Source organism: Camelus bactrianus, chromosome 10, assembly GCF_048773025.1.
Source record: "Camelus bactrianus isolate YW-2024 breed Bactrian camel chromosome 10, ASM4877302v1, whole genome shotgun sequence".
In the NCBI taxonomy this organism is placed as follows: Eukaryota; Metazoa; Chordata; class Mammalia; order Artiodactyla; family Camelidae; genus Camelus; species Camelus bactrianus.
The window spans coordinates 26,373,718-26,388,769 of NC_133548.1; the positions used below are offsets into that span (position 1 = coordinate 26,373,718).

Genomic DNA, 15,052 nt, shown 5'->3' on the forward strand with positions numbered 1-15,052 from the left:
TAATTGAAGTAACATACATATATACATATTATTATATATATATTTCTAACTAACTAGGTAAAATAGAAGAATAAATATTTATGTCATATGGATAATAGTGCAAACTTGCTTTCATTAACTTCCTTGACATCCTCTTTGGAGGGGATAGAAGTCATAGATTTAGCATGAGAATTGGTTGAGGGAAATACCATATTTTCAGCTGAGGGAAGATAGAAAGAGGATGAGCTGTCAGTACATGGGAGACTCCCATTTTATCTGTGAACACTGAAGTGAGATGGAGAATCTATGTAGCAAATAGTTTCAAATTTTTATCTATTTCATGTGAAACAGGAGCAGGTATAGGAAAGGAAAAGCAATTAAAACTTGATATATAGAAAACACCTCGATTTAAAAGTGAAAACACTATAATAATGTAACATGTACATGAGGCATCTATTATAGGTTAACCATTGTGCTGTCCAGTCTTTAATCTCATTTAATTCTTAGTAGTAATGTCAGTATTATTCATCATTTATGGATGAGGGTTTATTACTTGTTCAAAGTCTCTCAGTAAATGGAAGAGACAAGATTTTAACCCAAGATTTCAAAAAGTCCGTGCCATGTTCAGAGTCATTTGTCATTAGATGGGTCTAATTTGATTACTTTAAAGAGTCATGGATAAAGTGAATTTCTGCTTCCTCTTTCGATTGCTATCATATGTCGACCAGTGTTTATGTAAGAATCCAATCCATTAGAGAGAATATAAATTTATCTAGCACAGTGAAGAGTCAAAGAATTGTAATGACTTTTAATTTGTAAAGTATATGGATTAAAATATTAACTTAGTATTTTTGATTCCTCAGCGTGTCTTATTAATAATCCATAAGTCAAGTTCATATGTCTCTTAAATATGTTGATTAGAAATCCAGAAATGTAACTGTAAAGGGTACATGTTTCTAAGCTTATGTTTTTTCTTGAAAAATTCTATGCTTACTCAGAAATTTATATATATTTAAAATATTGTCTAGAGTACTGTCTTTGAAGTGTAGATATTTTGAAAAACTGTATTTATGAAATTTGGAAAAATATATTTTGGAGTACTTGGAAAGAAGAGAATACATAGATTTATTTAAAAGGCCCACAAAATGTTAATGAATTTAATATACATATTAAAAATTTTAAAGATAACATACAAATGGTAAAATAAAATATTCTGAAAAGGAAGATACATATAATAGAATTAAATATTATTGTTGGTACATATATTGAATTATTTGAAGTCTCAGAGAGGCTTTATTCTGTTAAGCAATTTAAAAGTCCTTGACAAAATTGTCAAGATGTACGTATTTCTTTTTGTATCCAGAGATATTTTTATTCAGCAATTGTAAATGGAGTCCTATTCCATATTACGAAAGTATAAAGTTAGAAATTTTCCTATAAATAAAATATGTTGATGAAGGAATGTATATATCGTTATATTCTCTTTACTTGAACATAGATCTATACTCAAATTCTTGTATTGAAGTCATTTTCCCCACATCAAACTAGGTACTCAAAAATCCAATAGGTGTGACATCAACAATTACTTCTTGCTAACAACTCTTGTAATTTAACCCCTTCAGGTGAACAGGCTGATTGATGAATTGCAGACAGCTATCAAAAGCAACAGAGGTCATCTCTCTAAACTTGGCCCCCAATTACAGGCTGAGCAGGAGCAATTCTCCTCTTACGTCTACCAACACATTAAAAGCCTTCCAGCAAACACTCTTATCCCTGGAGGGCTGCAGCTCAAGGTGGGTGTCATTCTGTAACTCTCGCTGGGTTTGGCCAGAGACAAAACACTCTGCTCCATTTGAAGACCTTTGTAACAATGCCACTCAGCTTGAATTTCTTTTTGTGTTGTCTTCCTCGAATTGGAGTTTGGATAAAACTGCTAATACCACCATTCAGGGAATATGGTTTAAAAGAAAATATCTAGAGGCCTTTGAGATGTGGATTTATAAACTTTAGTTTCAACCCAGAAAAGTAATTTTAATGAAGAAATTTAATCATGAACATTTAGATGCTTTTCCAAGAAACATATTTTTCACAATAGTCACTGTGTATTTCAGTTTTAAAAAATAATGTATTTGGAGAAATGGGCAAGCTTTAATAATTGACAGACAGTGGCAATAGGAATTAGAGGTAAAAGGCCAGGTGACTGATTGATGTTCAAACTACATTTCCAAGGAAAAGGATCTATACTGGATAAGTGTGACACATGTCTGAGTTTACTTGGTAAAATCAATACTTAAGAATATACTGGAGAAAAAGGTGACTTGGTTATTTGTCAGGACGAGATGGCTGTGTGTCCTAGACTACTCCTAGCTATTTCATCTTTGGAAGAGAAAAAAAATTCATACTTGGCTAATGTGATTTAGGTACTGAAAGCTTAGGGAGCTAAGAAACTTCTGTTTATCGTAATAGAGTAACCATGTTAAGTCTGTCAAGTTAATATTGTTTTATAATCTCGTATCTCATATTTCAAGAGACTGTAATGAGTAAAATTTGAATTACTCAAAGAATGGCTCTTTTCCGCCTAAAGAACCATGACTACATCTCTTCATTTCCTCTTGATTATGTTTATATTTGAATGTGATAACATTCAAAGCAATTGTATTTTGTTCAGCCTTTATCTCTACAATTCCTATTAATATATAGTTTTATTCTGAAAGTAATAATATGATCATTATATTTTCTATCTATAAATTATTTCTTTAATGGAATTCCTTGTTTGTATTTTGAATGAGATATCACCTAGTAAAAATTGACCTTTGGGGAAGTGTAATTCCAACTGGAGAGAGATTGAGCATAGGTTTCAGCATACCATCCTATGTTAATGCCAGAATCAGTTCATTTCAATTGCCTGGCCAAACTCTTTAAGTTTCCATGGAGCGTGAATGAGCTGCCCTTTATCCGAGCACTATCTGTAACCCAGTTACCTCTGAGGCACTGTGGGCAAGGGCTGTGACTTTTGTGGTTATGAACAACTTTATCCCACCTTAAGGCATGTGCTCTCCAGAGTGTTAGATGATGTATTAGTCAATCAATCAATCAGTCAAACAGTCAATCAGTACATTTTCCATTTATAACTGAAAGCCATGGCTCTGATAAAAATTCTTCTTATTTTCTATTCATTTTGATTAAAAAGATGAGTTTTTTTTCTGTTTGATGATTTATATAACTGTTGAATATATAGTTGAGCCCAGTGGTCAGCTTCAAGAACCAAAATAACATATTGTAGCCATCTTCCAGAGCTAGGTTCTCAGCTAGGGGCTAGAGGTGGGGTGTGATTCAACATCCCTGGGGATGCTTTTTCATTTTATAGATGGTTATCTTCAACTCTTCACTGAGCTTCTCATCCTCATCATATCTTTCATTGATAATTTAAAAATAGTAGCTTTTGGTTAGGTCTTAATATTGAAAGGTCATCTCTTAAAAGGGTGCACTCTGTGTTCCATATTGTCTCAGTCTCATTTCTGCATGATATAGTACCAAGTTTAAAGAGATATACAGGACAAAAATACAGTCTGGGTTTTGATGTCCATTCCTCCCATGGGAAAATCTCTTGTTTAAAAAAAAATTGAAAACACAACATAATAACATTAGAACAATTTTAGGAAAAAGTTTTAATACCCATAATCACATTATTTACCATATGGCCATTCTCACCCTTGCATATCACTTCCATATGCACTCAGATACCCTCTGTAGTCACAACCACAGTGTGCACTTTATTTGATAATCTGGTACATTCTCTTGACGTCACATCATAGCACCTTTTAGTTTGATGAGATTTCTTACTAGTTTTACCTTTAGTGGTCACACTCAATGTGCACCATAATTTATGAAGCCCTTTAAGGTAACAAGTTTTTGGAGCAATTGCTTACTATTCCAAACCTTCTCTTACCCTGTATTGCCTGCCACTGGCATCATCCCAGTCACTATGAGAATGTCTGCTACAGCCATGGCTCAGTGACTTCTGCCTTCCCAGTCCTGTTCTTTCCCTGCAACTCCTCCTCCTCTTCATCCCCATGGAGATGCTGTCAGAAATGTTAGTGTTTCCCTGGGAGGCAGGAAAGAAAGAATTGATAGGAAAGGGTATTAGCAAATCTTTAGGGGATGGTGGGTGGAAAAACTAGTAGGAAGTTGGGCAATCAGACAGGGAATTGATGAGCAAGAGTGTGGGGTGTGTGAGTAGGTGGGAGAATGAGTGGAAAATGGCTACAGGGAAGTCCTTTCACTGGAATTAGTGCTTTTCACAGACAATTGGTCAATGATGCTTTGTGGGTTATCTTCCATTTGCTGCCAGTAGAGGAAGATCCAGTTTCTGTAAGGCCAATATCTTGTAAAATCTGGGGGAGAGGACCCTCTTTAAAATTAAGCCAGGAAGTGGATATTTATTTAGAATGAGAAAGTAAATACAACAAATTGATGGAGACCTGGAGATTCAGATCCTTTCTTCTGAGACATAAGGCTACATTATTACATAGAAATACTTGCTGATTACTACTGGCTTTCCTTCCCCACCTATTGACACTCTGTATCTCCCAGCAGCTTCCAGCAGTCTCAGGAGCTGGATCAAGTAAGTGTCCTGAAGCTTACTCTTCACTAACTTCACATGAAAACACTCTGGCTGTGAGCAAGGGAAATACGGTGGACTTAGTGACCTAGATAAAAACAAGATTCAGAGGGCTGTGATTTGGAGATTTTTTTTTAGCATTTCTATTTTTATATTGCTTGGTTATAGTATTCTCTCATAGCATAAAGAAATTTAATTTTTTGAAAAGGGATAATTCAGAGATTTATTTTTAAAGAATGTCTTTGTCCAGGATCTAGTTCATCCACTGGGTAGCATATACTTAACAATTTTTTAAAATTGAAGAGTTTTTGATTTATATTGTTGTGTTAATTTCTGGTGTACAGCACAGTGATTTAGTCATACATGTGTGTATATATATTCTTTCTCATGTTCTTTTTCATTATGTTATTACAAGTTATTGAATATAGTTCCCTGTGCTATACAGTAGGACCTTGTTTATCTATTTTATATATAGTAGTTTGTATCTGCTAATCTTATATTCTTAATTTATAAGTAGTAAAACATACCAACTTAAAAACTTTATTTTCAAAGAAATTGTGGCTGGAGTAGTAAAATTGGAATATTCAATGTTAATCTTGTGACTTCAAGAATATTTATTAAAAATTGGACAAAATGTGATGGAAATAACCAATTTTCATATGTAGATTTTACCAAGAAGGCAAATGTTGGCTTGCCCATTTTAAAGACAAATAAAATTGAAACCCCATGAATGCCTGTCAGCATCTCATGGGATAGCTATTAGCAGTAGGTGTTGAAATACCTTACCTACTCTTCTTTCCAGTTCTCTTTTCCATCTTCTTTCCTTCTCTTTATTTTTTTCATTTTTTTGTGGCCTGTGGTAGGGGGAAATGCCAGTGTATTCACCCCAGCCTATTTCTGGACAGGCATCTGCAGCCAGGTGTAAATCTCTGTTTGCAGGAAGATACAGTCTTCCCTTCCTAGACCCGCTGAAGAGAAAAACTGCATCTGTATCAAAATCAGGAAAGAGCAATTGGTTGGGCGGGGCATCAGCTCCCATGCAGAGCTGTTGTAATGAGACAGGCTTTCCCTGTGCACTCCTGACAGTCTTGAAGGTGCCCAGAGAATTGCCAGGTGGGCAGTCAGCAGGGAAGGTCCACGGGCCAGAGCTGGATTACTGTCCCGGCAGTTACCCAGACTAAATGCAACCACTGAACCTTACTGCTGCAGGCACACTCTCTCTCGGGGAGATTGTCCTTCTCCATAGCAGTTAATTTGTTTTTACCTCTCAATTAGCTTTTTCACGGAGTGTTTGAGACGCTCAAGTCACTGAGATTCTCTTCCTACATATGCTTCCGTCCCCTGGATTACCCACTGACATCTATGTTAGCCAAACTCACCGTGAATATTGTCAAGCATTAATTCATTGTTTGAACATAGAAATGAAAGCAGATTTTCTAGTAAGTGCAAATGAAGTGATGCATCTATACCTACTTAATCTACCTGCAGTTTTGATAGTGTTTTATGATAAAAAATGGATTGTTTCTTAAAATAAAAGTGTATTGCTCTAGATAGTAAACTTCTGTATAGGTTTTAGTTACTCAGAGTACCTATTCATATTAGGGGAAAAGTTACCTTTACAGGCATATTTGATCCATTAAGAAGAAACCAAATAGCATTAACACATAGTCTATCGAAAGGCTCTGAGGCTGAGAATTGGGGAAGTCTGATTTGGCTCATATTTAATTGTATAGTGTTCATTTCCCTAGTAATGTAGAATTTAGGGTGACGTGACTATGCTTTCTCATCGAAAAAGCTATTACTTTCCTTGAGAAGGAATATATGGAACCCAGGAACTTTTAAAAACCTTTTTTTTTTTTTTTTTAACCAAGCTCTGGTATACATATACACCCACATACCTGATATTTTAATCCCAATTAAATGTAATTTTATGTACTAATTTAGACAAAAATATTTGTTCCATTTCTCCTTGAAATAGTCTCATTTATAAAGGGCTTATTGAAATTACTTGGCTTAGGACATGACAGGCAAACACATTTACCTTGCCACCATCTTCTAGATAATTTTGAACATTTTCATATATTGACTTTAGCGAGAATTATAATTGAATATTTTTTGCAAGATCATGTACCTTGTTTTAGAAATTTTACTTTGTCAAAAATGGAGTTGAGGAGCAGCCCTTTAAAAAAATTAAAACAAAACAACAAAATGTGACTTTAAATGCTTAAAGGAAAGAGATACAGGCCCACTCCCATGGTAACTGTGAAGCCAAAGAGGGCCATCTTGCAGGCCTCTCCGTTCTCAGCCTCCCTTGACCTTCCCTCCATGCCTATCTCCAACACCCAATTCAGGCTGTCAGATACCCCAGGCTCTCACTACCACCCTTTCTTCAAAACTGGCTGTTAGGCAAAAGGCATGCCACACTTTCTTTCCAGCTAAGACAGTTTTCAAAACTTTTTTTTTTTTAATAGATCAAAGTTCTTTCTTTGTACCATGTGAAGTAGATGAAAGTAGGATCTACCCCTTTTGAAGCCAGGATGGTGGCTGTCCCCACAGACTCACTCATCAGATTTGATCTCCTGCTTGGGACCGTATCTCCCCATTCTCTCTCCCCTATCCACCAGCCCTATCCCAGGCCTTCTGAGGAATTCCAGAAAGCCAAGAGTAAAAATCATAGCCTCAAAGAATCAATAACCAGTAAAGCTGAATATTATTTTCTCTCATAGAACTGTGATATTCTTATTGTGACAAAGAGTAAATCTCCAACTGGAATTTTAAGTAGTATTGGCAAGTTGGTGGGAGTGATATTTTGAGGTCAGAGTCATTTGACACATCCCTAAAATCCTACCCCATAGGCAGTCACCCACTTTATGTCTTCTAAATGGCGACTTGTGCTACTACTTACAGAGGAAATAAAAAATGTCTCTTTTAAATGAATTATTTTCTTAAGTATATCTTTTCTGGGCTTTAAAAAATGGTATTTGATTTTTGATTCCAGGTACCATTTAGATTGGTGAAATCTAACAGTTATGTAACTTGTCTTCACGAAGTGCATTTTCATTTCTTGGGAAAAATGTACTGGCTTCTTACCTGTTAAGTACTGTTTAAAGACATCTCTGTTAGACATTAAAACACATTTTCCCATATGTAGTATAAACATATTAATTCATTATTAAATTTTCATTGCCTGAATCCCATTATTTTAATATTTGCTTTGTGATTATCTCATCTGAATATTAAAGTTAGACATGTTACAGCTTGATTTCTATTATACATTTGAGAAAATATAGAAAAATGTGGGCATTCTAAAAACTATCTCGCAAATCTGTAAAAATGAAAAAAGTAAGCACATTTATTTGATTTAATTTACATAAAGTGTTAATTCACTTAGAGGTAATTTTCTATCTCTAAAGGTGACTTTGGATTCTGATTGGATAAAGAATTTTTTCATGGCTAATTAGCTTCTCACATAAGAAAAATATTTTAATTTTCATGTCCTTTGACTTAGATAAAAAATTTCCACTGTAAAACACTTTTCTATACCTTTAAAAATTTTCATATTAAGTTTCATTTTATGAGATCTTTCATCCTAGATATGAGTAAAATTTGATATTTGTAATTTAAAACATCATAGACATATACTAAATGAAATAAATTAGTCAGAGAAGGACAAATACCGTATGATATCACATATATGTGGAGTCTAAGAAAGCCGACTTTGTAGAAACAGACTGCAATGGTGGGTACTAAGGGCTGAGTGTGGGGGGAAATGGGGAGATATTGGTTAAAGACTATGAACTTTCAGTTAGAGGATGAATTAAGTTCTGGGGCTCTAATGCTGAGCATTGTGATTTTAGTTACTAGTACCGTATTGTTTACTTGAAAGTTTTAAAGAGAGCAGATCTCACATGTTCTCAACACACACACACACACACACACACACACCAAAAAAAACCCCAATAATTATGCGATGTTATGGAGGTGTTAGCTAATGCTGGTAATCATTTAACAATAGGTAAGTATATCAAATCAACACAATATACACCTTAAACGTACACGTGGTATATGACAATTATATCTCAATAAAGCTGGGAAAAAAATCATAGGACTTGATTTCTAAAAATCTTCCTACCACTTATGAGTAGATCTGCCTAAGACAAGTCACTTAACCTCTCTGAGACTCACCTGTAAAATCTGGTTGCTTTGAGTACTGAGTGATTTAAATGTGTGTGACTGTGCACTCTGCACTCAGGATTATCGTGCAAGTGCGTAGTGGATGCCATGTCACACTACCTGGATCCCCTCTTCAGAACTGAGGTACCCATTACCCCACCCCCCAGCTGCCACACCTACATTCTTCTTAGACAGTTGCCTTCTCTATAAAGTTGATACTTCTCCCCAGATTAGGCTCTCATCCTGGGGGCAACCTGCATCCAACATTTGATTGGTGGGCAATGCAGAGGCATAGATAGCACCCTTGCCTCAATTCTGGACAACTCTGAAGGGCCGTCCCAGCTCTAGAGCTCCCACCAGAGGCCCCTGCATCACAGTATACCTCGTGCCCACTCGTGCTTCCCCACTCCCCTCACCAGTGTTGCTCCTGCGAACTCTCCCCAGTAAACATCCTGCAGGTAAATCTTGGTCTCTGAGTCTGCCTCCTGGGGACCCCAATCCAAGACAACATGTAAGTTAACCTTTTTTCAACATAGTTAATTATTTCACCTGAAACATGTCAAATAGTTTTGTAGGACTGTTTTACATTCCTTTTCTTCACCAGACCTCTAGTAGTAAATCCTGTTACTGTATGGCCGTCCCAACTTTTGGCGACACACTGTGGTGTCATTTTCCTATTATTGCCTCTTGACAGCATTGCATTCTCAGGCATTTTGAAACTTAGGTGTTTGGTCTTCCACTCATGCACAGAAGAGCTTCCTGGGTGGTCTGCCCAGCAGTTACAGAGAGTTTGGGAACCTGCTGTTCCCCTACATCTAGCTCTTATCCTGACTTACAGCGTTAAAGGTCGATAATGGCACTGAACTAGGTGTCGTTAAATAATCCTTAAATAGATGTCATAAATAATGGCAGGCAGACTGGTCAAAGAACCACATCAACTCAAAACTTCCTATTCAAGTCATCTTTTCCCCATGTGGTTTAAGTTTTGGTCCCTGTCTCTATAAAATCCTCACAGTAGATAAAATTATTTTAATACTTTGTTAACATTTTTGTGTGTACACAAATACTACGTATGAAGTTATATTTAGGTTGATTTATTTACAGCCATAGATTCAAACATCATGTTTCATAAATATTAGCCTAGCTGCAAATTTTATTTCCCAACCCCACTAATAAACAAATTACTCTGGAATGAACAACAGAAACTGGCCATTTATAACCACGTCCATTGTTCGTACTCTGGTTTGAGCTGCTGTCATTCACCCTTCGGATTACCTTTGCTTCCTATAGTCTACTCTCCACCCAGCAGCCGCAATGATCTTTTTAAGTCAGATCCTGTTACTGCTCTGTTCTAACCCTCCAAGGATTCCCCATGTCGCTGCCCACCCCTTAACCAACTCAGTTCATGTTACTTACTCCCCCTCTCAATTACTCTGCTTCCATCACACCAGCCTCCTTTTGGTTCCTAGAACACACTGAGCACATTCCTGCCTTTAGTTTCTTTGCTGTAGCCATTCCCTCTGCCTCCAGTGCTCCCCTCCCAGCTACATGCTTGGCTAGCTCTCTCACCTCCAAGTCTTTATTCAAATGTTTCCTCCCTTGAAAGCCTTTCTGATCACCTGCTTCATAAGACAACCACCACCGATCCCACTCCTTGATCCCAGGCCCTCTGTCCCTTCCCTGCTGTATTTTTTCTCCTTTACAAAGCAATTACCACCCTCTAACCCCTTCTGAGGTGCATTTAACAGGAAGCCAATGAAACCTAAGCTTCAGGGCCCCTTTCCTGCTTAGATCCCTTCCAAAACCCTGGGGAGGCCCTAGCAATGTGTTCACACAGCACATGTTTCTGTAAAATTTGCAAACGTCATCTATTTTAAGTATAATTGATTGAGACCATTGTCTGTTTTCACTCCAACTTCCTCTCTGCCAAGTGTTCCAGGTGATGCTGAAGTGGCTTCAGGCATTTTTGAGGTCTGGCTAAGGAGAAATTGAATTGGGGATACATTTAATTTGGGCATACTGGAATGTAATTAATGGTTTGCAGTCATTTCTCTTAGTTCAGTTAGGACTAAGCCACCATGGTATGGGAAGAACTTCTAGGAAGACGGCTACTACCTGCTGGCCGTGGAGTGTATTGCCTTTTCACTGTGGACTAGAGTGCTTGGAATCACCAAAGGTATATGGGTGGTAGAGGAAAAATATGGCGTGAAATTAATAAAGCCAGCTAATCTGTAGAAAATTCTTCCACATTTTACAGCTCATATTCTAAAGAAAAATGATCAAGCTTTTCCCAAGTTTGACACGAATCCGAAAAATTTTTACGAAATGATCAGCCAAGTTGTGAAGTGGAGAGAAATTTTTCAAGTCAATAATAGAAAAATTTTTGATTAACTATGCAAAAGGAAAGACAGAATTATCTTTCTATTCTCCATATAGAAGATGTTATAGAATTACCATAGGAAGAGGTGATCAAAGACAGTTCTGCCAAAAAATGTGCATTGGATTAATGAATGAATTAATGAATGAAAATATTTTGGGACTTTTTCTGGGATTTTATGTTTTTGCTATGTGTGAACTTTTAATATGTCTAAATTGTTGTGATTTCTTTTCTCATTTTAAATGAATATTTTGTATCTAGTTTCACATTTGTAATTTTGCATTCTTTTTGTTAAAGAAAGCCCACCAAATTGTATAACCTTTAGGCCCAGCTGACCATGCTGATGACTGACTGACTTGGTCTGTCAGGAATCTTAGTTCACTGGTGTATCTTAAGCACTTGAACAATGGTTGGCACATGGTATTGCTCAATAAATATTTGTTGAATGAATGAGTTGATTAACAATATTACAATGAAACATTGCTGCTAACTGAATATAATCCTGCTTAAGAAAAGTCAACATTGACTTGAAGGAAAGTTAAAAGAAAAAAAAAAGTTCATGGAAAACTCCTCCTTGAACCTCTTTGTACTTTGTGTAACTAAGGGCATAGAAGTTAAGTTCCTATTTCTATGTATTTTTTTCAGTAGTGATTACGATGTTTTTCAAGAAGATCTGGATTTCTTTTTTAAGATTCTGTTGCCTTATTCCGTGGGACTCAAGACTAGCCTCAGCTGGCTTTTTGCATTACCCTACTTCAAGGGTGAGAATTTAGTTTTAGGACTATATGGAGGGAAGGCCATGCAGAGAGCCACTGGGAAGCTAAGACAGCAGTTGGTTTTTCTTAAGCCAAGGATCAGGCAGCAGGAAAATAAAGGTAGACTATTTTTTATTTTCCTATATAAACTCTGTTTAGAGAGCTATCTTTGTTTAGAGACATTGGATGATAGGAAATAAATATACCTCTCATGCAATGGAAGAAAAAAATAGAATACTTGGATTTTTAAAAAAATGAGCATAGTAATATAGACCTTAAAAACAAGAGTTGGTCTTAAGAAAAACAGACTCTCATAGATTTTCAGCTTGGGAAAGTTTTACTTTTGTAGAAATATAGAAAAAAACTATATGAATGACTAGTGGAGGGCAACATTTTTCACTTAAACACCTAAACTTTTACTTAAACACTAAAGCACTTTTTATTGTTTTTTTTTTAAATAATTTATAGGACTTTTGTATGCTAGAGCTTTTTTTTTTTTTTTGACGACTCTCTTTTCTGGACTCAGAAGGGAAGACTTATTAGCAATAGTGAAGAAAGCAATGAGCTAATGAAGGTCTTAGGTGTTGTCCAGGCCCTATTTGCTTTCTCAGTTTGACAGTTAGCACTCACACAGCTATCTTCTAGAATATAATTTGCTGTACTCTGATTGCACATCTAGCAAGTCTTGACAGAGGAACATCAATAAGTTCTCCAAAATGAGCTTTTGTCAACACTAACCTTGCAGAATGCATGCCACCTTGAATTGTGAGCATCATTGCTAAGTGGTTCTGTTGTTTAAGAGTTTTGTTCCAGATTTGGGCCCTAAAGAGATTATTGGGACAGTATGATTATTATTGCTCATAGGTTTGCAAGCAACAGTTGGGTTTACAAAGTTCCTTGCCAAAATAAAAAGATTTTTTGCTCAGAATTACATTTTTTTTCCTCAGAAAGGAGGTTTAAAGCATCCCCTTTCGCAAAAGATACTGTAGAGTGTGGAGTACCAATGCACTATGGCTGACAGCTGTACCATCTTCCCTGGACTATCAGCATGATGAAAAGCACCGAGTGGAGAAAACCCCACAATTCTTGAACATTAGCACTCTTTTTTAAATCTATTTTTTCTCTCTTTATTTAACCTAAAGCCTGAGGAAGTGGTGTTGAAGCACATTATTCCTCAAACTAGGTTAGGACTAATTAAGTAACTCTCGATGTATCTCAAAAATAAAACAGATGGTTTTCTTTTTTTTTTTTTTTCTGGTAGGATATTCTCCCAAATTATTTTCTATGGAAGTAGTACTAGAAATAAATAAAATGGCTACTCTAATGTGATAGGTCTATCAGAAAGGGAAGAAAAGAACTTTTGAGAAAAAATAAAATAAAAAGCAAGAACTTGAATTATTCATCTCTCTTTGCCTACTTCCTTTCTTGCCTGGTGAACAACACGCCCCTGTGGGTCCTCAGCATGGTCAGAGGATAGTGTTCACTCTAATGGAGCCCTCCTTTGGGACTGGTTTATTTGGATACTTTTGGCTGGAATGTTTGCTAGCCTTTTATTTTTCCAGCTGAATGTTGCATAATGCAATGTTATAAATTTTATCTCTGTTCTCAACAACTTGTTGCTTATATGCACTTAAAGTGGGTGGCTTTCATTGTGCTGTTATGCAATAAATTTGTCAAGTTGAATTTCCTTTTAGTAAGTCAAAAGATGAGCTGAACACTGATATATTTTAAATATAAATTAAACATTCCTCGTGTAATTTGTGGCTTTATGTTCTTCAGAAAGAATGAAATGAGCTAGTTAGTTGGTCGCTAGCTGCTAGCTGACCTTTCTCTGATGCTTGCCCCATGTAAGCATTCAGTGTAGTCAGTGATCCTCCTTTAATGTTTGCATTTCCTTCCATTTTAAGATTGTAGGGAAAGCCAGTCAGATTAAGGACACTGAACCCAAAAAAGAGAAACAATGGACTTTCTTTATACTGTTCTAGTCTTGTTGACTGTCATTGCCAATTACTTGCATGTGCTCGTACAGGGTATCCTTGCTCTACACAGTTCCCATATGCGTGACTCTCAGTCAACACTGTACTGTGTAAAGCCAGGACTGCTTGTGTTTATATATGTATTTATAAATATATGTATCTATGTGTGTGCATGTATTTATTTTTAATTTTGAATGTGCTTATTTTTCAGGTATTTGAAAATGGTAAAGACACTGGAGAGATCTCTGTTTATGTCAGCAAAACAGATCTGTGGCCTAATAGCCCAACTCAAACTGACTATATGATGGAAAGAGTGAGTCTACTGACTGTTCATTTATGACTATAAGCATCTTCCAAGTTGCTTGAAGTTAATTTAGACAATTACATCTTTAAAGTTGTTTAGAAAAAGATCAGTCATTTGCCGATCTGTGAAGACTGGTAGTTTTAAGCTTGACTTCTGGATTCCTTAGACTCTCAGCTTTAGTATAATATGAACTCCTGGCCTCTTATTTAACAGTGTCTTAACTTTCATTGTGCTTGTATTTGGAAATCTGTCTACACTGGACTTGGGAATTACCGTCTCGTTTACACATTGAAAAGGAGTGAGATGATATTCAGTGGAAGGTGTGTTCTAGTCAAGGGTATTTCGAAGCCCTAGATCCTGAGCAACAAACACACAGCTCTGGTCTTCCCCTGTGCTCACTGTGAGCAAGTCCAGATGGTTTATCTGAGACATTTTTACCTTTGCCTGTTTCCCAGACAATTGGGATATTTCTCAGGCAGAACCAACGTGCTCACGGTCTTTATTTTGGGTCTCTGTCTTGCATGAAAGGACACGGAATATCCTGTTGTTTACAAATTGGAGTCATTCGCCCGAGCGCACACTAGTGTTTTGGGCTCTGTTGCTTGACCTTTGTTTAGAAACTTGCTCCTTTTTTCCCCTCTTCAGTTCAGCACCCTCAGACTTACCTCTCCCTGGTGGTATCCATTACCTGGACTTTACAGTCAATCACAAAAGCTGATCATCTGATCGTTAGCTGGGCCCAGAAGGGTTGGTACCTTGTAGCAAGAGTGCTACATTGATTGATTAGAGACAGAAGGATAAAGAGCCTTGGCTGGTTGCTTTTTTATCGTCACGTCCCTGACTATCATGGTACAAAAGCATTCTTAC

General features: G+C 36.5%; 1 protein-coding gene across 3 annotated transcripts in view; it reads left to right on the forward strand.

Annotated features, from left to right (window-relative positions):
- Positions 1-15,052, forward strand: part of DCDC1 (doublecortin domain containing 1) — a 393,336-nt gene that overhangs the window by 183,119 nt on the left and 195,165 nt on the right. For all 3 annotated transcript variants that reach the window (XM_074372209.1, XM_074372210.1, XM_045523733.2), the window contains 2 exons: positions 1,602-1,772; positions 14,093-14,194. In XM_074372209.1, the coding sequence (XP_074228310.1) occupies positions 1,602-1,772; positions 14,093-14,194 (273 nt within the window). The remainder of the gene's footprint in view (positions 1-1,601; positions 1,773-14,092; positions 14,195-15,052) is intronic.